Source organism: Oryctolagus cuniculus, chromosome 8 (assembly GCF_964237555.1).
Source record: "Oryctolagus cuniculus chromosome 8, mOryCun1.1, whole genome shotgun sequence".
Classification (NCBI taxonomy): Eukaryota; Metazoa; Chordata; class Mammalia; order Lagomorpha; family Leporidae; genus Oryctolagus; species Oryctolagus cuniculus.
Genome location: NC_091439.1, coordinates 13,716,305 through 13,734,153, shown reverse-complemented (window position 1 = coordinate 13,734,153; position 17,849 = coordinate 13,716,305). Strand labels below are relative to the sequence as shown.

The window sequence follows — 17,849 nt, the reverse complement described above, 5'->3', positions numbered from 1 at the left end:
ATTTGGCACTCCCCTAAGCTAGAATGTCCCCCAGATAGCTCCTAAATCTAATCCAAATATATATGAGGGCTAAATTTGATCCTATTTTTCTCATAATCTTTTGTAAAGGGAAAAATGGTGCTAGCAGAAAATCAGTCCAGACCACTACAGTGGACCAGTAGCAGGGCACTACAATGGACATTGGAACAACTGGGCATCAATGGAGCAAAAACAAACTACACAAAGAAGAGCAGATAGTTCCTGTTAAAGGGGCAAGCAGTAAATACTTTAGGCTTCAGAAACACTGTAGTCTATGGCAGACATCCAATTTTATCCTTGTTGTCTGAAACAGCCACCTACAATATAAAAATGAATGGAAGTGGCTTTGCTCCAATAGCATTTTATTTAAAGAAATGCATCAGATTTGTTCCTCAGGACATGATTGGCTGAACTCTAAAGCAAAGTCATTTTATAAAATCACATATTTTCTTATTTAACACTGGATTGTACTCAAACATCTGCACAGTGGTACTTCCAACCTAAGATACCCCTGTAATCCTTATACCCACCTCTCACTTAGGAAAAAGAAAAGAGGAATAATTCTTAGAGACTTTCAAATAACTAAAAGTTATTCAAACCCCTTAGAAAAAGATTAGGATACAGCAAAATAGTATTTCAGAATGCCAAAATAGGCCAGAATAAAAAGAACTTTCATAGTCAATGAAATAAAACATTCAAAGATACACCAAATTTACCATATCTGTTCTTTATTCTTCTAGTTAATTTCTAATTATATAAGTAGTTATATAATTATATACATCCCTTCTAAGGAAATCTCTCTTTTAAAAGACTCAAAAAACACAGACTATAAATGAAACTAATAACTTTGACTAGATTAATTATTTAGAATATAAAATTTCATCTGAAGGCTCAAATATAAACCTCCGAAAATAGATAACCCACAAATTGGCAAAAGATATTCATAAATAAAACATCTAGCAAAATGATTGAGAGAAAGAATATTTAAATAATCCCCACAAAACAACAAGAAAATGCAGATTTTTGTGATATAGCATTTAAAATTCATCAAACTGGCAAATTTTTAAAACTCTAGACAAACCAAATGATAAGATGATGTGAAGCAAGAACTTACACCTACTGACAAAAGAATGTAAATTGACACACTACTTTGGAAAGGAATTTGCATTCTCAACATTTTTACTTTACAAGTCAACAAGTATACTTCTAAGAATATATAAAGAGAAACTCCTGAATATGTACAAGATGCTTAACTATTGGTAAGTTAAAAATCACACTATGGAATATAACACAACCGAGAAAAGGAATACAACTATATGGATGAATGTGAATGAATCTCAAAGGATGAGGAAAATCAGCAATTGAGGGCTGGCGCTGTGGTGCAGCAATTAAAGCCTAAAGCTGCCGTAAGTAATGCTGGCATCCCATATGGACGCTGGTTTGAGTCCCAGCTGCTCCACTTCCTATGTAGTTCTCTGTTAATATGCCTGGGAGAGCAGCAGAGGATGGCCTAAGTGCTTGGGCCCCTGCACCCACATGAGAGACCTGGAAGAAGCTCCTGGCTCCTGGCTTTGACCTAGCCCAGCCCTGGCCATTGAGACCGTTGCAGCCATTTCAGGAGTAAACCAGTGGATGGAGGATCTCTCTCTCTCTCTCTGTAACTCTGCCTTTCAAATAAATCTTAAAAAAAAAAAAAAAAAAAAAAAAACAGCAATTTACAGAAAAATGAATTTAGTATGATTGCACTGACCTGAAGTTTAAATATGATAAGGAAGTCTTTATTGTGTAAAATTACCTATACAAGGAGTAAAATACAGAGAAGACATAGAAATGATACCACCAAATTGGGGTTAGTGAGGTGAAGAAGAGAAGACAAAGCATTGGGGGAAGAAAACTCAATTTTTGTGCCTGAAATATATATTATAATAAATTTTAAGCAAAAGCTAAAAAAAGCTTTAAGTTAAAATTAAAAACAATAAAGTATTTTTTAAAAAAAGACTAGTACAATCTCCTAAACCAATTTTTTAACTATCTGAAACATGAGCAAAGGGCTTTGCTTTCTAGTCCACCCTATTACTAGGATAACCTCTCATCTTTGAATAGAGTGCGCCACCTTGTGTTCGAAAGTTTCCAAATGATAAATTCTGAGAAGATGGCTTACATGAAAATATAAACTCTTACATGCTATGACATGAAACATGTCTTCATTAAACCAAGCACATAGAAAACAGACATTTGGAAAAGTTGTTTTGATTTTGAATAAGTTGTAAATACTTTATGTTTCTTTTCATTGGTTTCATTTTTTTAGTTTTCATTGTGCTTACAAAAAATAATTTTTTGCTTTGGTTTTAAGTATATAAACTGTTTTCAGTGAGTGAAATTCAAAATAATATATATCTTAAATGCTAAATACATGTTCATAAAGACACTTACCTTTGAATGTGTGATTGATAAGGTGTCTACCCATACACGCCAGCCACCCCACTCATATTTTACTGCGTGGTAAAGTAGGATTCTGAATATAGCATATACCATTTCTGTTATCTTTTGCTCTTCTGAATTCTTAGGATTAAAATAGCAGAGAGAAAGCATCCATTCTTGCCACACAGAACACTGTAGCAAGCTCCTGAAAATTATAAGAGGGTACTGAATTACAGAAAAAAAATCACCAGAAAGAATTCTAAAAAGTAAAGGAATATTCTTAAACAAAAAAGAAGTAGGCAAGTAAAGGTTTAAAATGAAATAATAACCACCCCCCAAGAAAGACATTTAAAAATAAACAACATAGTTCTGGAAACTATAATTTAACTGTATGATGCATCGTTTACATGCCCTTAATGAAAAAATATGGAAAAATCATGTCACAGTGTCTTTTAAGCAGTTTTTCAAAGACAACATGGTTTTACACGAAAGTATTCTTGAATGGAGCAGATAAATGCTTTCTGACCCAGCTTACCTCCTGTTTTCTCTACTGTTATTAAAAAGTTTAATCATGTCAGAAAGAAAGGCTCTGCGAACCTCCATGCTTTCTGGGCACTGGGGAGAATTTCGAAGCAAGGTCGCAATTACTTTCAGTATCTCTGTAAGACAGTTCATAAATAAGTAAAAACCAAAACATAACAAAATATTTATGATCGAAAGTCATGAGTATATTGCAATCTTTAGTGTCCCTTACATAAATGTCTACTGCAAAAACCTCCTCTGTACTATTTTTAAAAATCTATGGAAGGGATGGTGATACATGCATTAGTAATAATCTATAAACAAAAAAAAAAAGATTTTATTTCGTAAGTGAATGCACAAAGTAAGTTGAACTGCAAAGGCTGAAATGAGTTAAACTATAAATGAATTAAATGATAACAAAACTCCTCACATTTCTCTTTTATATCTCTCAAATCCTAAAGCTGACTTTTAAAAAACAAACAAAAAACCACTATAATAAAAATCTCAGGAACAATACATTCTCAGTCTCTACAACATAATTTATGGTAAACACATAGTCTTTCCTTAATTACAGTGGATTTGAAAAGCTGTGAAAATTTTCTTCCACTATTTAAAAAGTAAAATTAAAAAGCCTAAAGGAAATTAAACCTATCCAACATTCCCTTCTCTCTCACAAATGAAAACAAAACCGCTACTTCAATGGATTTAGTATAAACTTGTGAAAATCACCAGAACTTAAAGATGAAAAAAAAACTTTAAAAATATGTACTTAATCCAGAATTTTACAGGTAAGAAGCAAAAGCCAGCTATAACTCTGACTTTGAAATTAAGTAATATCAAAATTTTACTCAATTAAAAATTTAGGAATTGGCCCGCACCACGGCTCACTAGGCTAATCCTCCGCCTGCGGCGCCGGCACACCAGGTTCTAGTCCCAGTTGGGGTGCCGGATTCTGTCCCGGTTGCCCCTCTTCCAGGCCAGCTCTCTGCTGTGGCTCAGGTGCAGTAGAGGATGGCCCAAGTGCTTGGGCCCTGCACCTGCATGGGAAACCAGGAGGAAGCACCTGGCTCCTGGCTTCAGATTGGCACAGCACGCCGGCCATAGCGGCCATTTGGGGGTTGAACCAACAGAAAAGGAAGACCTTTCTCTCTGTTTCTCTCTCTCACTGTCTAACTGTGACTGTCAAAAAAAAATTTAGGAATTGTAAAGCAGCCAAGGATTCTGGTGATTCTGAAGCACCAATTTCAAAATAGTAATTTCAAAATAATAAATATGAAAATATTTTGTCCAACAATTTATGATATTTTGGAAGCATTTTCTGAATTCTTATAATAACAAATTTAAAAGTTCTCTACCTAGGTGATGATTACAATGATGATAATAATAATGAGATTATTTCCACCAATTCTGAAGATTTACTATCTTGAGACACTGATTAAGAAAATATAATTATTAATTATTTAATCTTAATACAATGATAAGCAGATACGACCATCATCCTCACTTGAATGACAAGAAAACAAAGGCACAAAAATTAAGTATTAGGGGTCGGCATTGTGGCACAACAGGTTAGGCCATCACCTGTAACACCAGCATCCCATATGGGTCCTGTTTTGAGTCTCAGCTTCTTGACTTCCAGTCTCCAATCCAGTTCCCTACTAATGCACTTGGGCCCCTGCCAGACTCCTGGCTTCAGCCTTGAGCTGTCCCAGGCCCAACAGCTGCAGCCATTTGGGAAGTGAGCCAGCAGATGAAAGATCTCTCTTGCTCACACGCTCTCTCACTCTCGCTCTCTCTCGCTCTCTCTCCAATTCTACTTTTCAAATAAATAAATAAATCTTTAAAAAATTGAAAAAAATTAAGTACTATACTCAAAGTAACACAACTACTGAGACATATAACCATAATATGACCCAGGCAGTCTACATTTTTCACTACTATACTATGGTATCTTGTCTTTTCTGAGCCAATGCATTAGGTACCACATGAATAACTGCTATGATCTGAATGTGCTCCTTCCAAAAGTCAGGTGTTGCAAATGTGATATTAAGAGGTAGGGTCTTTTCCAGATGAGTAGCTATGAGAATTTCTCCCTTACAAAGGAGGCTGCATGGACACTTTGGGCTAGCTGCAGAGCTTGCCAGTTGCACTCCACCTTCCTTGGACGCAGAGAGACTCTCACCAAACCAACTCCTGGCAGCCTAATCTTGAACTTCCCAGACTACAGAACGTGAGAAAAAAAATTCTAGTCTTTCCAAATTAGCCCCAAATTTACTAAAATAATATTCTATAATTCTTACAAGTAAGCAACCAAATGTAGTTATTTAGAAGATGGATTATTTGATTCAAATTCAAGATTTTCTTCTCTTTTCACTCTCAAAAATAATGACATCACATCTCTGAAAACAGGAAAATCAAACTTCAGAGCTATGCATTTTTAAAATGAGCACTGAAGTACCATACTACACACACAAACCTCACACCACATAAAAAATAATTAATTTCAAAACTCTACAAACTAATACATATAACAAGATCTTAAAAAGCAGGATGAAAAATATATACTTGTACAACTGCCTAAGAAGTCTGAGTCAAAAGACAAGCATTATGTACCAACATAATCAACAATCTAAGTATTTTTCCATTCCAAATTTGGTATTCTTTTGACAAAAAAGAAAGCTGCCTCCATAGTTCATGTAACTTAGCCTGCCATCACTAATTAGACAATCAAAACTTTGCTAAAATATAAACAAACATTAAATCAAGATCTTTCATATGTAATTCTAAGAAATCAGAAAATTCTTTAAGAAAGCATTTCCACATAACTTAAGGTCAATTCAAGGTTATATTCAACCCCACAATGATCAACTTTACAGTTTTCACAGTGAGTTTCTTTTTCAGTAGCAAAGGGTAGCTTTTCAAAAGTATAGAAAATACATACGAGGGTTTTGTATCTTTACAGAAGAATCAGGATCTGGATGCTGCTTATGTATCACTTGAGTACAAATCTGTTCTATAAGAATCTACAGAAGTAAAACAATAGATTGCATTAGCATAGTCACTGAATTAGCATCACTATTAATGAACTCTACACTGCACAATATTAATCAAAATTTGTTATTTAGTTCAGTCCAACAACATCATGCTAAATATTTTATGCATATTATCTAACTTAGCATTGTATTTTTACTTAATGATAAAATGAAACATCAAATGAACAACACAATGGCAGAATTACTCTTCAGTAATTTACAGATTAATGGACTTACAAAAATGCACCCAGATCTCCTTTGTATTAATAACTTCAAAACAGTATATTACAAATCAAAATGGTTTTACTTTTTGTTCATAATCCTAAGTTATACAGACACTTTTGTAATAAGAAATTAGTAAGAATAAATTCTAACTACATTCCTACCTCAAACAGGACATTATATGTGGTCATTGTGATTAAATTTGTCTGAAGCATGAGTCGTTCGGCTAGCAGTGAAAATAATCCATGCCCAAGCATGATTTCAGCTTTTCTCCTGCAATTACACAGAAAGAAATCATGAAATACAGAATTTTACTGTGTATTATTTACTATGCATGCTGGATGAGGGAAACATAATAATATTTGCATATTATAAATTCCAACACAATTACTCTCCCAATTTTCTTTGACCTAGAACTTTTATTTTAAAAGATTTGTTTGTTTATTTGAAAGGCAGAAATATAGAAAGAGGGACAGATAAAGAGATAGATTCCATCTGCTGGTTCACTCCCTAAATGGCCACAATGGCCAGAGCTGTGCCAATTCAAAGCCAGGAGCCAGGATTCTCTTATGGGTCTCCCACGTGGGTGCAGGGGCCCAAGCACTTCAACCATCTTCTGCTGCTTTGCCAGATGCATTAGCAGAGAGCTGGATTGGAAGTGATGCAGCTAGGACTTGAACCAACACCCATATGGGATGCCAGCACTGCAGGCAGAGGATTAACCTTCTATGCCACAGCACCAGCCCCAACCTAGAATTTTCAAACCCCTAAATATTTAAATAGAGAATGCAAACTACAATATATACATAGCGAAAACTAAATACACACACACACACACACATACACACACACACACATATATGTATGTATCAGTATCATAAGACTGGCTATGCCACAGCACAGCAAAAATCTCCACAAATATCTCCAGAGCAATTATGAACTTAATTACTTGCGAAGATCTCTGATCTGCCAACACTGAGCCAAATTTTGCTGAGGACAATCACCTAAACCACAGAAAGAACGTAAGTAGAAAAGCAATGTGGGGGGCCGGGTGCTCTGGTATAGCAGATAAAGCTGCTACCTGCAGTGCCAGCATCCCATATGGGCCCCAGTTCCTGTCCTGTCTGGGCTGCTCCTCTCCTGCTCCAACCAATGGAAGATCTCTCCCTCTCTCTACTCTGCCTCTATGTAACTCTTTCAAAAAAATAAATAAATCTTAAAAAAAAAAAAAAAAAAAAGGAGAGAAGAGGAAGAGAAAGAGAAAGGAAGAAAGAAAAGAAAAGAAAAGCAATGTTGAGGAAAAGGTAGAATAAACATAATGGAATTTTAGAAAATGAAAACATATTGCTAAAATGCATCTCTCAGATTGAAAGCCAAAGGATCACTAATATTAATTCTGTCTCTGGAGTTTGCATACGTTTTGTGCAAATGGCTGAGGAGCAAATATTTCAGGTTTTGTGGACCATACAGTCTCTGTCACAACTCAACAATGCCCTTATATTGTGAAAACAGCAAGACATAATAAAGAAATAAATTATAGTAGTGCTCCAATAACTACCACTTGATTCAAAGGTATTCAACTGGATTCATAAAGTCTGCAGTTGTTCCAGTTCCAAAAATTTAAAATTTTATAACAAATTATTCCTGGTATGAAGAATGATATCTAGAGTATGACTGCCGGCTTTCAGCTGAGAAAAGAAGTTTGACAGTTTTGGCTTTTTGTTATGCATGTAGCAGAACACACTATATGGCAAACATCCAGGTTATTCTATCAGCTTTTTAGTACAAATAAAGCAAATGATGATGTGAATCACTGAAAAAAGTCTCTGTAGTATACAGAATTCAATTTATCCAAAGTAATTCTCATCATTAACATAAGATAAATGAGACATTTACATAATTTTCATATAAAACAAATACGTTTCTGTTGAACTGTATTTTTAAAATATGTAGTGATGGGATTAAGTTTATCCAGCAATTTATAATATAACAATAAAAGAAAGAGAAACTAGGGGACCATAGAACATAAATGCTATTCCAAAACATTGTAAAATAAATAAGTAGCACGCTTCAGTCCGTTTTGGATTTCATGCATACTCACTTTGGGGCCAGATGCTTTAAAAAATAGCCCATTGCCTTGAGAGCTTGTACTCTGATTCCTTCACTTTTAGATGCCAGCAGTTTGTAGATAACACTGAATGAATAAAAATTTGAAACAAATAATTGAGTTTAACTTTTAAAAGTAATGATTTGCAGATACATATTTTATGTTATTATAAGCCTATTTCAAGTAATATATATTAATACTCATTTCTGGCATTTAAAATTTTACTTATTCCAGGCTAGTTACACTTCCTTTTAATGAAAATCAAAACATGATAACTGAAATTCAGAAAATATAGTGACTTTTCCATGTACATAAATATGAAGGTACTTTTAAAATTTCATGGGAAATGGAATTAAAATGTAAGTTTATTCTGGTGAGAAGTCATTGAAATCCACACATAGTTCTTCCATAATACACATTTTCCATGAAACTTTTTAATTCATTTTTGCAAATTACAATGCAGAAGGCTGACTTTGAGGCACATTTTTTTCTCCACTATATACCTATCAATGTTCTTTTGAAATTATCAACTATTTTTAAATCCAATATAAACAAAGCATCGTTTAATGGCAGAACATATTTAAATCTCCAGATAATTTTCACTATGAAAAACCAAGGGGACCCACATAATGAAAAATAATCAGAAATAAATTAAAAAGCAAAAAAGTTAAAACCAAATGACTACTGAAAATACATTTCACATTCAGTTCTCAAAACTTACATAGTAACCAATTTTTTTTTAAATCTCTGAGGGCATTTTGATTATAAGCAAAATCGACTGAGAGTGAAATCCAACTGATTCATTCTAGCATTCGCTTCCTCACAAACATACTACACAGAAACAATCCTGGAACTGTTTGATTACTTTTAAAAATTAAGATTGTCAGTATGCTCTTAGATAAATATTTCAATGTTTAATAACTAAGTGTGGAAAAAAAAATTCTGAACAAAAAGGAAAGATCTTCAACCTCTAGTGATAAGTAGAAAAGTAAATATGTAAAAGGAAGTTTGATTCTTTTAAAATATGAAGCAAAGGCACCCCAGTCTATACGACATTGTAATTTCATCAAACAGGACAGCAGATGTCAGTCATTTTTTAATTAAAATCTTACTATAAAAACTTCAATAGTCAATCATTAGGACAACATTGATATGTTTCTAAGTTTCTTTTCTTATTTTAAGCAAAATAAAAATTGTTTGTAAAAGCAACATCTAAGTTTAATACCAACTTAACAACCATACACACTAAGGTATTTTAACATATCAAAAAACAGTTTTTGCTATAGCTTAAAGCAGGGGTGGGGAACTATTATTCTGCCAAGGGCCATTTGGATAGATATAACATCATTCGCAGGTCATACAAAATTATCAACTTAAAAATTAGTCTGCTATAAATTTACTGAATCTCGAGTCATTCACTAGCAGTTGCCTTGCGCAGGGCCCAACCAAATGATTTCACGGACTGGATGTTCCTCACTACTGGCTTAAAGTAAGAAATGCCTTTGGTTAAAAACACAATGATTTCATCACAACATAAACTTTAAATACTTTAAATAACTTGGGATTCATAACATGGAAAGAACACAAAAACTGGAATTGGACTTAAAAACCAAGTATTCATCCCACAAATTTTTCAAATGTTGAACATTTCAGACAAATGAAGAATCAAATTAGTTTATTTTACCTGCTAAACATAAACAGAAAATTTCAAATTAAGTGGACCTATTTACTTTTTGATCAAATGAAATAATAATTCACAAATTAGAGAGAAAAAATTATGCTATAATGAAAATTATGTATTTATCTAACCTAATTGTTCTAAGTTTTAAAAGCTTACAAATACCTATACAGCTCTGTATTTGGAAATAGAAAGTACAAGTAAGCTAATAAATTTGAAAATATTTTCATGTAATTTGTTTCACTCTCTTCCTATATTTAAAGAAATGCATATGGTATTTCACATATATTTTTATAACCAGAAATATAACAAAACATTTTCAATGAAGAAAATAAGTTTCTGGTAACAGACACATCCAAAAGAGAAATTTAAATAGTAACATTATTTCCTTCTTCATAGATATTAAAAATATTATAAAAGATCATTAAACTAGGCTCTAAATTTTTTTAACTGACAATAATTTAGGTAAAACATGTGAAGAAATTGTCATTGAGTCAGCAAACATAGCCATATCTTTTTAAGATTTATTTATTTATTTGGAGGGGAGAGAAAGGGAGGGAGGGAGGGAGGGAGGGAGGGAGATCTTCCATCCCCTGTTCACTACCCAAATAGCTATAATTGCTGGAGCTGGGCCAATCCAAAGCCAGGAACCAGTAGCTTCTAAGGAAGGGTTTTGTTTCAAGATGGTGAACTAACCTCAATAATAGAGAAAATTTTCAAATTGTTTTATGCAGACTGTGGAAGACAGCAGTGATGGCTCAAGTAATTGGGATCCTGCCACTCGTATTAGAGACACGGATTGAGTTCTTAGATTCTAGCTTTGGACCTGGCCCAGCCCCAGCCATTCCAGGCATTTGGGAAGTGGACCACCAAAGCAGTTAGTCCTCTTTCTCTCCCCCCACCCCCCCACCCCCGTGCCTTGCCCCGCACCTCTGTCTCTGCCTCTCAAATAAATACTTCCCAATTTTCCAATTTTTGGATCCAAGGAATTTTTCCATAGAATTCCAATTAATTTAAAGGAACAATCCATCAATTCCAAATTATTTTTAATCATCTATGTAGTTAATATATTTAATAAATCTCTTTACCTAGTGTGTAAAAGTAACTGAACTGTATTTAAATAACACTAAGTCTTCACATTTATCTTATTAGTCCAAAATGGAATTTTTTTTTATTTCTTCAAGTAATACAAGACTGGAGAGATAACAAAAATTATAGTATATTAAAAAATCAAAACAGAGGGAATGTTGCCATTTACTGCTAACATGGAGGTCAGCATTTTACCTTCACCAAAAAATGACAGGACTAAAAAAAAACTTTCACATTTCAGAGCAATGGAAACAGACAAAAGAAAGACAACAGATATGTATTTGTCTTAAGAAATTACTAGAAAATCGAGAGTCAGCAGCCTTGCTGATGGAACTACTCCTATTATTACCACCTCCAGTGCAGTAAGTGAAGTCTTAAACCAGCTTTGGGCTGGCAGCAAAAAGTAGCAGTGTTGCTTTCAGAGAGGGCAAGCCTGATTTAGGGCAAGGAATGAAAACCATAATTTTCCAGCTAATAGTGGCAGGCCTGGTTAGGCATCAATAGGGAAAAGGAACAGTTTTACTAGACCAACTCTGAAGTCACAATCCAGGACAAGTGAAACCAATAAATACTTAAAAGGAGATGTTAAAAAATGAGAAAGGCAGGGGCCGGCACTGTGGCAAAGGGGGTAAAGCCGCCACTTGCAGTGCCAGCATCCCTTATGAGCACCGGTAGCTCTCTGCTATGGCCTGGGAAAGCAGTAGAAGATGGCTCAAGTCCTTGGGCCCCTGCAACCACATGGGAGGACCAGAAGAAGCTCCTGGCTCCTGGCTTCCGATCGGCACAGCTCCGCCCATTGTGGCCAATTGGGGAGTGAACCAGTGGATGGAAAGCTCTCGCTCGCTCGCTCTCTCTCTCTCTCTCTGCCTCTCCTTCTGTGTGTTAACTCTGACTTTCAAATAAATATATCAATCTTAAAAAAAAAAAAAAAAGAGAGAGAGAGGGAGGCATTAAAATTCAGCCAAGCTCTCCATATACCTCTAGATGACTGGGAAAGTACATATGTACAAGGAAGATCTGAGGATAAAGCTGAAAAAAAAAAAAAGGAAATGGAGACTAGAGAAATACTTATGACTTGGAAAGCAATCCCTAAACACACATCTATGAATCACTATAGGATGTATATCTAATAGGCCAAAGGAATTCCATCACAACCTCTGCATAAATCTTTGATTGACCTCTAAGATATATAGAAACACAGGAAACTTAAAAAGAATTGTGTCAAAAAAAGGAAAAAGAAAAAACACTCAACATAAAGAAATAGGAAGCAACAGACTACAGAGAAGACAGAATCTGCAGATGAAACAAGGCTAGATACTAAAAACCAAAACAGAAACCAACAACCACGGAAAAACAAGGGAGCCCAGGGTTGCTATTATACTTATCTAAAAGGTCCACTTTTCAACCAAAATTACTGTACATACAAGGAAACAAACAAAAAATATATATAACCTATAATCAGGAAAAGAGCCATAATCAAAATTTCTCTTAAGTTTCCCAAATGTTAGACTTAGCAAAGACACCAAAGGACACGTAACAATCACAATGTTCAAATAATTAAAAGAAAATAGACTAACAATAAATTGAAAATTAGAGAATCTCAGTAAGACAAACTATAAAAAAGAACCAAATGGAAATTCTAGAGAGGAAAAGTATAATCAGGAAAAAAAAGAATTCACTGAGAGGTGATCAACAACAGAGATGGCAAAATAATCAATCTGTAACCTTGAAGAGAGACTGATAGAACTTATCAAATATAAAGAATAAGGAGAAAAAAAAGTAGAAAACATTAAACAACCTTTACAACATTGTGAAACAATGCAGGGTGCTCCACTATGGATATAATTGAAATGCCCCAACCACCAAAAGAAAAAAGAAAAAGAGGAATGGGATATGAGAAAAATCTGAAGAAATCATGGATTTTAAAAAATTTTCAAATTTGATAAAAAACACTTACTTACAGACTCAAGAACTGAATAAACCAGAAAAGCATACTTTAAAAAAAAATTTATTTGAGAGGCAAAGTTACAGGGAAAGAGAAGGAGAGACAGAGAGGTCTTCCATCCATTGGTTCACTCCCCAAATGGCCCCAAAGGCTAGAGCTGAGCGGTCCCAAAATCAGGAGCCAGGACCTTCTTCCAGGTCTTCCACGTGGGTACAGGGACCTCAGAACTTGGGCCATCTTCCACTGCATTCCCAGGCCATTAGCATGGAGCTGGACTGGAAGAGGAGCAGCCAGAACTCTAACTGGCACCCATATAGGATGCCAGCACCACAGGCAGAGGCTTAACCTACTATGCCACAGCACTGGCCCCAGAAAAAAACTTTTTTAAGAGCATCAAAAATGACACAAGACATACAAGAATGAAATAATGCAATTCATGGCTGTCATATAATCAGAAACAACAGAGCCCAAGAGATGGTGGAATGATAATAAAATGCTAACAAAAAGAGAACTATAAATTAAGATTTTTATATTCAAGCATAAGTATCCTCCAAAAATTAAGAAAAATAAAAGTCATTCCACAGACTGAGGAAATCCATTGCTAATGAAATGCCTTGTAAGAAATCATAAACAGGGGCTGGTACTGTGGCATAGCAGGTAAAGCCTTTGCCTGCAGTGCTGGCATCCTATATGAGCACATGTTCAAGTCCCAGCTGCTCCATTTCCGATCTAGCTCCCTGTTGTAGACTGGGAAAGTAGTGGAAGATGGCCCAGGTCCCTGGGCCCCTGCACCATGTGGGAGTCCCAGAAAAAGCTCCTGGCTCCTGGCTTTGGATTGGCATAACTCCAGCTGTTGCAGCCAATTGGGGAGAGAACCAGAGGATGGAAGACCTCTCTCTCTGCCTCTTCTTCTCTCTCTGTGTAACTGATTTTCAAATAAATAAATAAATGAATCTTAAAAAAATCATAAATAAAGCCCACTAAGAAGAAAGGGGGAGATACTGCAATATTCTGAAGCTATTAATGAAAAATTAATTATAAAACTACAAAATCAACAAAATTAATTATAAAATTACAAAACAGTTACAATTTGACCAAATGGAGGAAGCCGGAGAAAGCCTAACAAAGCCTGTCTTGATCACTAAGTCAAATCTTTACTTAATATATGCTAAATTGATCTTTTGTATATAAAGATAATTGAAAATTAATCTTGATGTGAATGGAAGGGGAGAGGGGAGTGTTGCGGGTGGGAGGGAAGTTATGGCGGGGAGGGAAGCTATTGTAATCTATAAGCTGTACTTTGGAAATTTATGTTCATTAAATAAAATAAAATTTTAAAAAAAGAAACAGAAAAAAAAAACTATTGGGCAAAAGATACAAAAAAAAAAGCAACTTTCAACATACACTGAAGACTAAACAAGAGCATGTGCATTGTGTAAAAGAGTTAAAACTGGGAGAATCACCCACACAAGTTAATCTTTTTACTTCCCTCATCTGATGCTGACCCAAAAGTGACCCTCATCTCAGACTTGGACGTCATGGGGCCAGCACTGAGGTGGGGCAGATAAAACCGCCACCTGCATTGCCGGCATCCCATATGGGCACTGGTTGGAGTCCTGGCTGCTCCACTTCTGATCCAGCTCTCTGCTATGGCCTGGAAAAGCAATAGAAGATGGCTCAAGTCCTAGGGCCCCTGCACCTGCATGGGAGACTGGGAAGAAGCTCTTGGCTCCTAGCTTCAGATCGGCAGCTTCAGCCCTTGGGGCCATTTGGGGAGTGAACCAGAGGATGGAGGGCTTCTTTCTCTCTTTCTGCCTCTGCCTCTCTGTAATTTTGCCTTTCAAATAAATAAATAAATCTCAAAAAAATAATAATTGGATGTCAGAGACTTGAGTGCCCAAATCTGGGAGAGAAACGGTGCTTCTGGTTGGAAGAACACAAAAAAAAATTGTGCAAGGGGTTGTGAGTCCTAAATTTTAAGGAGACACCAGGAGAGCAGGAATCTCTAAATTTGTATAAAAACTCATAAAACTCACAAACCATCCAAGAGACACACATGTGTAACACAGACCTGAACCAGAGAGCAATCTTTCTAAAATGAAATAAGAATTGAAGTTCACCCGATTATCAGCCTAATTCTCAAGTGGAAAAAAGTATAACAAAGACTCAAGGTAGGACAAGACGGGTTTAGGAAATAAAGTGACACCAGAACCACTATGCAGACAGAATAGTTAGAACTTGCAGTCTAACCATTACCAAACTGAATACTTGTTTTGTTTTCAAAAAGAACAGCAACGAGAAAAAACATGTTAGAAGACTACACCAGAGTTTACAACACTCACAATATCCAGAACACACTGAAGCATTACCAAACATACAAAGAACCATAAAAATGTGATCATTTCTCATAAGAAAAGACAGTCAAAATAAATCAATTAGATAGGCCAACTATTGGAATAATCACACACACAAAGATTCTAAAAAAACTATTAAAATTATGTTCCAGAAGGTAAAGGTACACACAATCTAAATGAACTGAAAGATGGTTCTCATCTAAAAAAAATACATAAAAATGAAAAATATCCAAATTTTAGACTTGAAATGTGCAATATCTGATGTGTAAGGTGCATAACATGGATTCAATATCGAAATTTAAAAGGCAAAGAAATAGCTCATAAACTTGAAGAACAAGTTTATCATATTTTATCAGGTTTCTATAAAAATACAACCTGAACAAAAAGACTGAAGCAAACAGAGGCTAAAAGAGTAGTGCAACTCTATCAGAAGATCAAATATTCATGTGATTGCAAACACAAAATGAATGGAGAAAGACAAATGAAGCAGAAAATATTTTTAAAGTAAGAGCTTAAAACATCTCAAAGTTGGGGATAATTACAAAGAAAACTATAAAGAAACTACATAGGGGGACACTTAAGGAAATATCTTGAAAGCAGGGTACCAAAACTAGCAATTACATTTAGCAAGGAAAGATTTGAATAAACCACAGATTTCTCATTCAAAACCATGGAGACCAACCAATAGGGTAAAAACATTTTAAAAAGTGCTAAAAGAAAAGAAACAAAAACATAGAATTCAACATACAGAAAATGTACTCTTAAGGTTAAAATCTTAATAAAGATACTTTCAGAAGAAAATTTGCTTAAAGGAAAACTGCTGAACAGGGAAATTCTAAAGGAAGTTTCTCAAGAATGAAGGGAGAGACTAGCACTGGGAACAGCATCCCATGTGAGTGCTGGTTAAGTCCTGGATACTCCAAATCTTACTCAGCTCCCTCCTAAGGTGTCTAGGAAAACAGCAGAAGATGGCCCAAATACTTGGTTCCCTGGTACCCATGTGGAAGACCCAGATAGAGTTGCAGGTTTCTAGCTTTGGCCATTTGTAGCATTTGAAGAGTGAACCCGCAAATGGAAGATTTCTTTCACTATAGCTCTTTCAAATAAATAATAAATCTTTAAAATAAATCTTTCAAACACACTTCTAAAAAGTACACATATAAAACAAGAATTCAGAAGGAAAAATTAAGAAGTATTTTGAACAGAATAAAAATGAGATGAAACTAAAATGCTTAGGAAGGAATTACAGCACAAACTACCTCAAAAAGAATATGGTCTCAAAATAATCCACAAATTGGATCAACCTGTAGCATACTGATTGAGAGACAAAAAGAACAATTTATCACTATCAGCTTCTGCAGATATTTAAGTGAAAATAAAGGAACAACTTTATATGAGTAAATTTAAGTTTAGATGAAATATCCAATTGCTTGAAGGATACAAATAATTAAAGTTCAGTGAAGAAGAAATGGATAAACAGTCCCATATCTACTAAGGAATTTGAATCCACATTCCCATGAGCAAAATTTCACCCTCAATAACTTCACTGGTAAATTTTAGCAAATTTTTAAAGATTAAACAGTAACAATTCCACTCAATCTTCTAGAAAACTGATGAGCACAAAATATTTCACAAATCATTCTGTTGGGCCAGCATTTGCACTGACACAAAAACTCACGAAGATTGTTACAATAATAGAAAAATACAATAGCCCTCATGAGCACAGATGAAAAGTTCTTCTAAAATTTTTAGTAAACTGAATCCAAACACACACACACACACACACAGAGAGAGAGAGAGAGAGAGAGAAAGAGAGAATGTTACCAAATGATTTTATTTTAGGAAGTAGTGTAATTTTTAAAAAACATACTATTTATTGGTAGTTACATTTTATACAACACACATTAACAGCTTTTTAAAAATAGCATGCTCATCTCAATAGATTCAGAAAAAAATTTTGATAAAAATGTTACATTCATTTCTGATTCAAGAAAAAAAAAAAGCTCAGGGGCTGGCGCTGTGGTGCAGCTGATTAAACCGCAGCCTGCAATCACAGCATCCCCTATGAGTGTCAGTTCAAGTCCCAGCCTGAACTTCCAATTCAGCTCCCTGCTAATCCATCTGGGAAAACAGAGGAAGATGGACCAAGTGCCTGGGCCCCTGCCATCCAGATGAGAGACTGACAGAGTTCCTGGCCCCTGGCTTCAGCCTGCCCCAGCCCTGGCTGCTGCAACCATTTGGGAAGTGAACAAAAGTGGACAGAAGATATGTCTGTAACATCCACCCCCAATTCTGCCTTTAAATAAATAAATCTTTAAAAAAAAAAAAAAAAGAGGAGGAAGAAGAACACAGAAGGAGGAAGACAAGGAGGAAGAAAGCAGGAAGGAGGAGGAAGAAAAAAGATGAAAATCCCAGTAACCTAAGAAGGGAATTTCCTTAGCCTCACAAAAGCCATCAACAA

At 35.1% G+C, this 17,849-nt stretch overlaps 1 protein-coding gene across 6 annotated transcripts in view; it reads right to left on the bottom strand.

Annotated features, from left to right (window-relative positions):
* Positions 1–17,849, bottom strand: part of LRBA (LPS responsive beige-like anchor protein) — a 747,733-nt gene that overhangs the window by 592,606 nt on the left and 137,278 nt on the right. For all 6 annotated transcript variants that reach the window (XM_051819347.2, XM_051819345.2, XM_051819348.2 and 3 more), the window contains exons 18-22: positions 8,317–8,409; positions 6,380–6,488; positions 5,903–5,984; positions 2,975–3,098; positions 2,452–2,644 (exon numbers count right to left, since the gene is read on the bottom strand). In XM_051819347.2, coding sequence (XP_051675307.2) covers positions 2,452–2,644; positions 2,975–3,098; positions 5,903–5,984; positions 6,380–6,488; positions 8,317–8,409 — 601 coding nt within the window. The remainder of the gene's footprint in view (positions 1–2,451; positions 2,645–2,974; positions 3,099–5,902; positions 5,985–6,379; positions 6,489–8,316; positions 8,410–17,849) is intronic.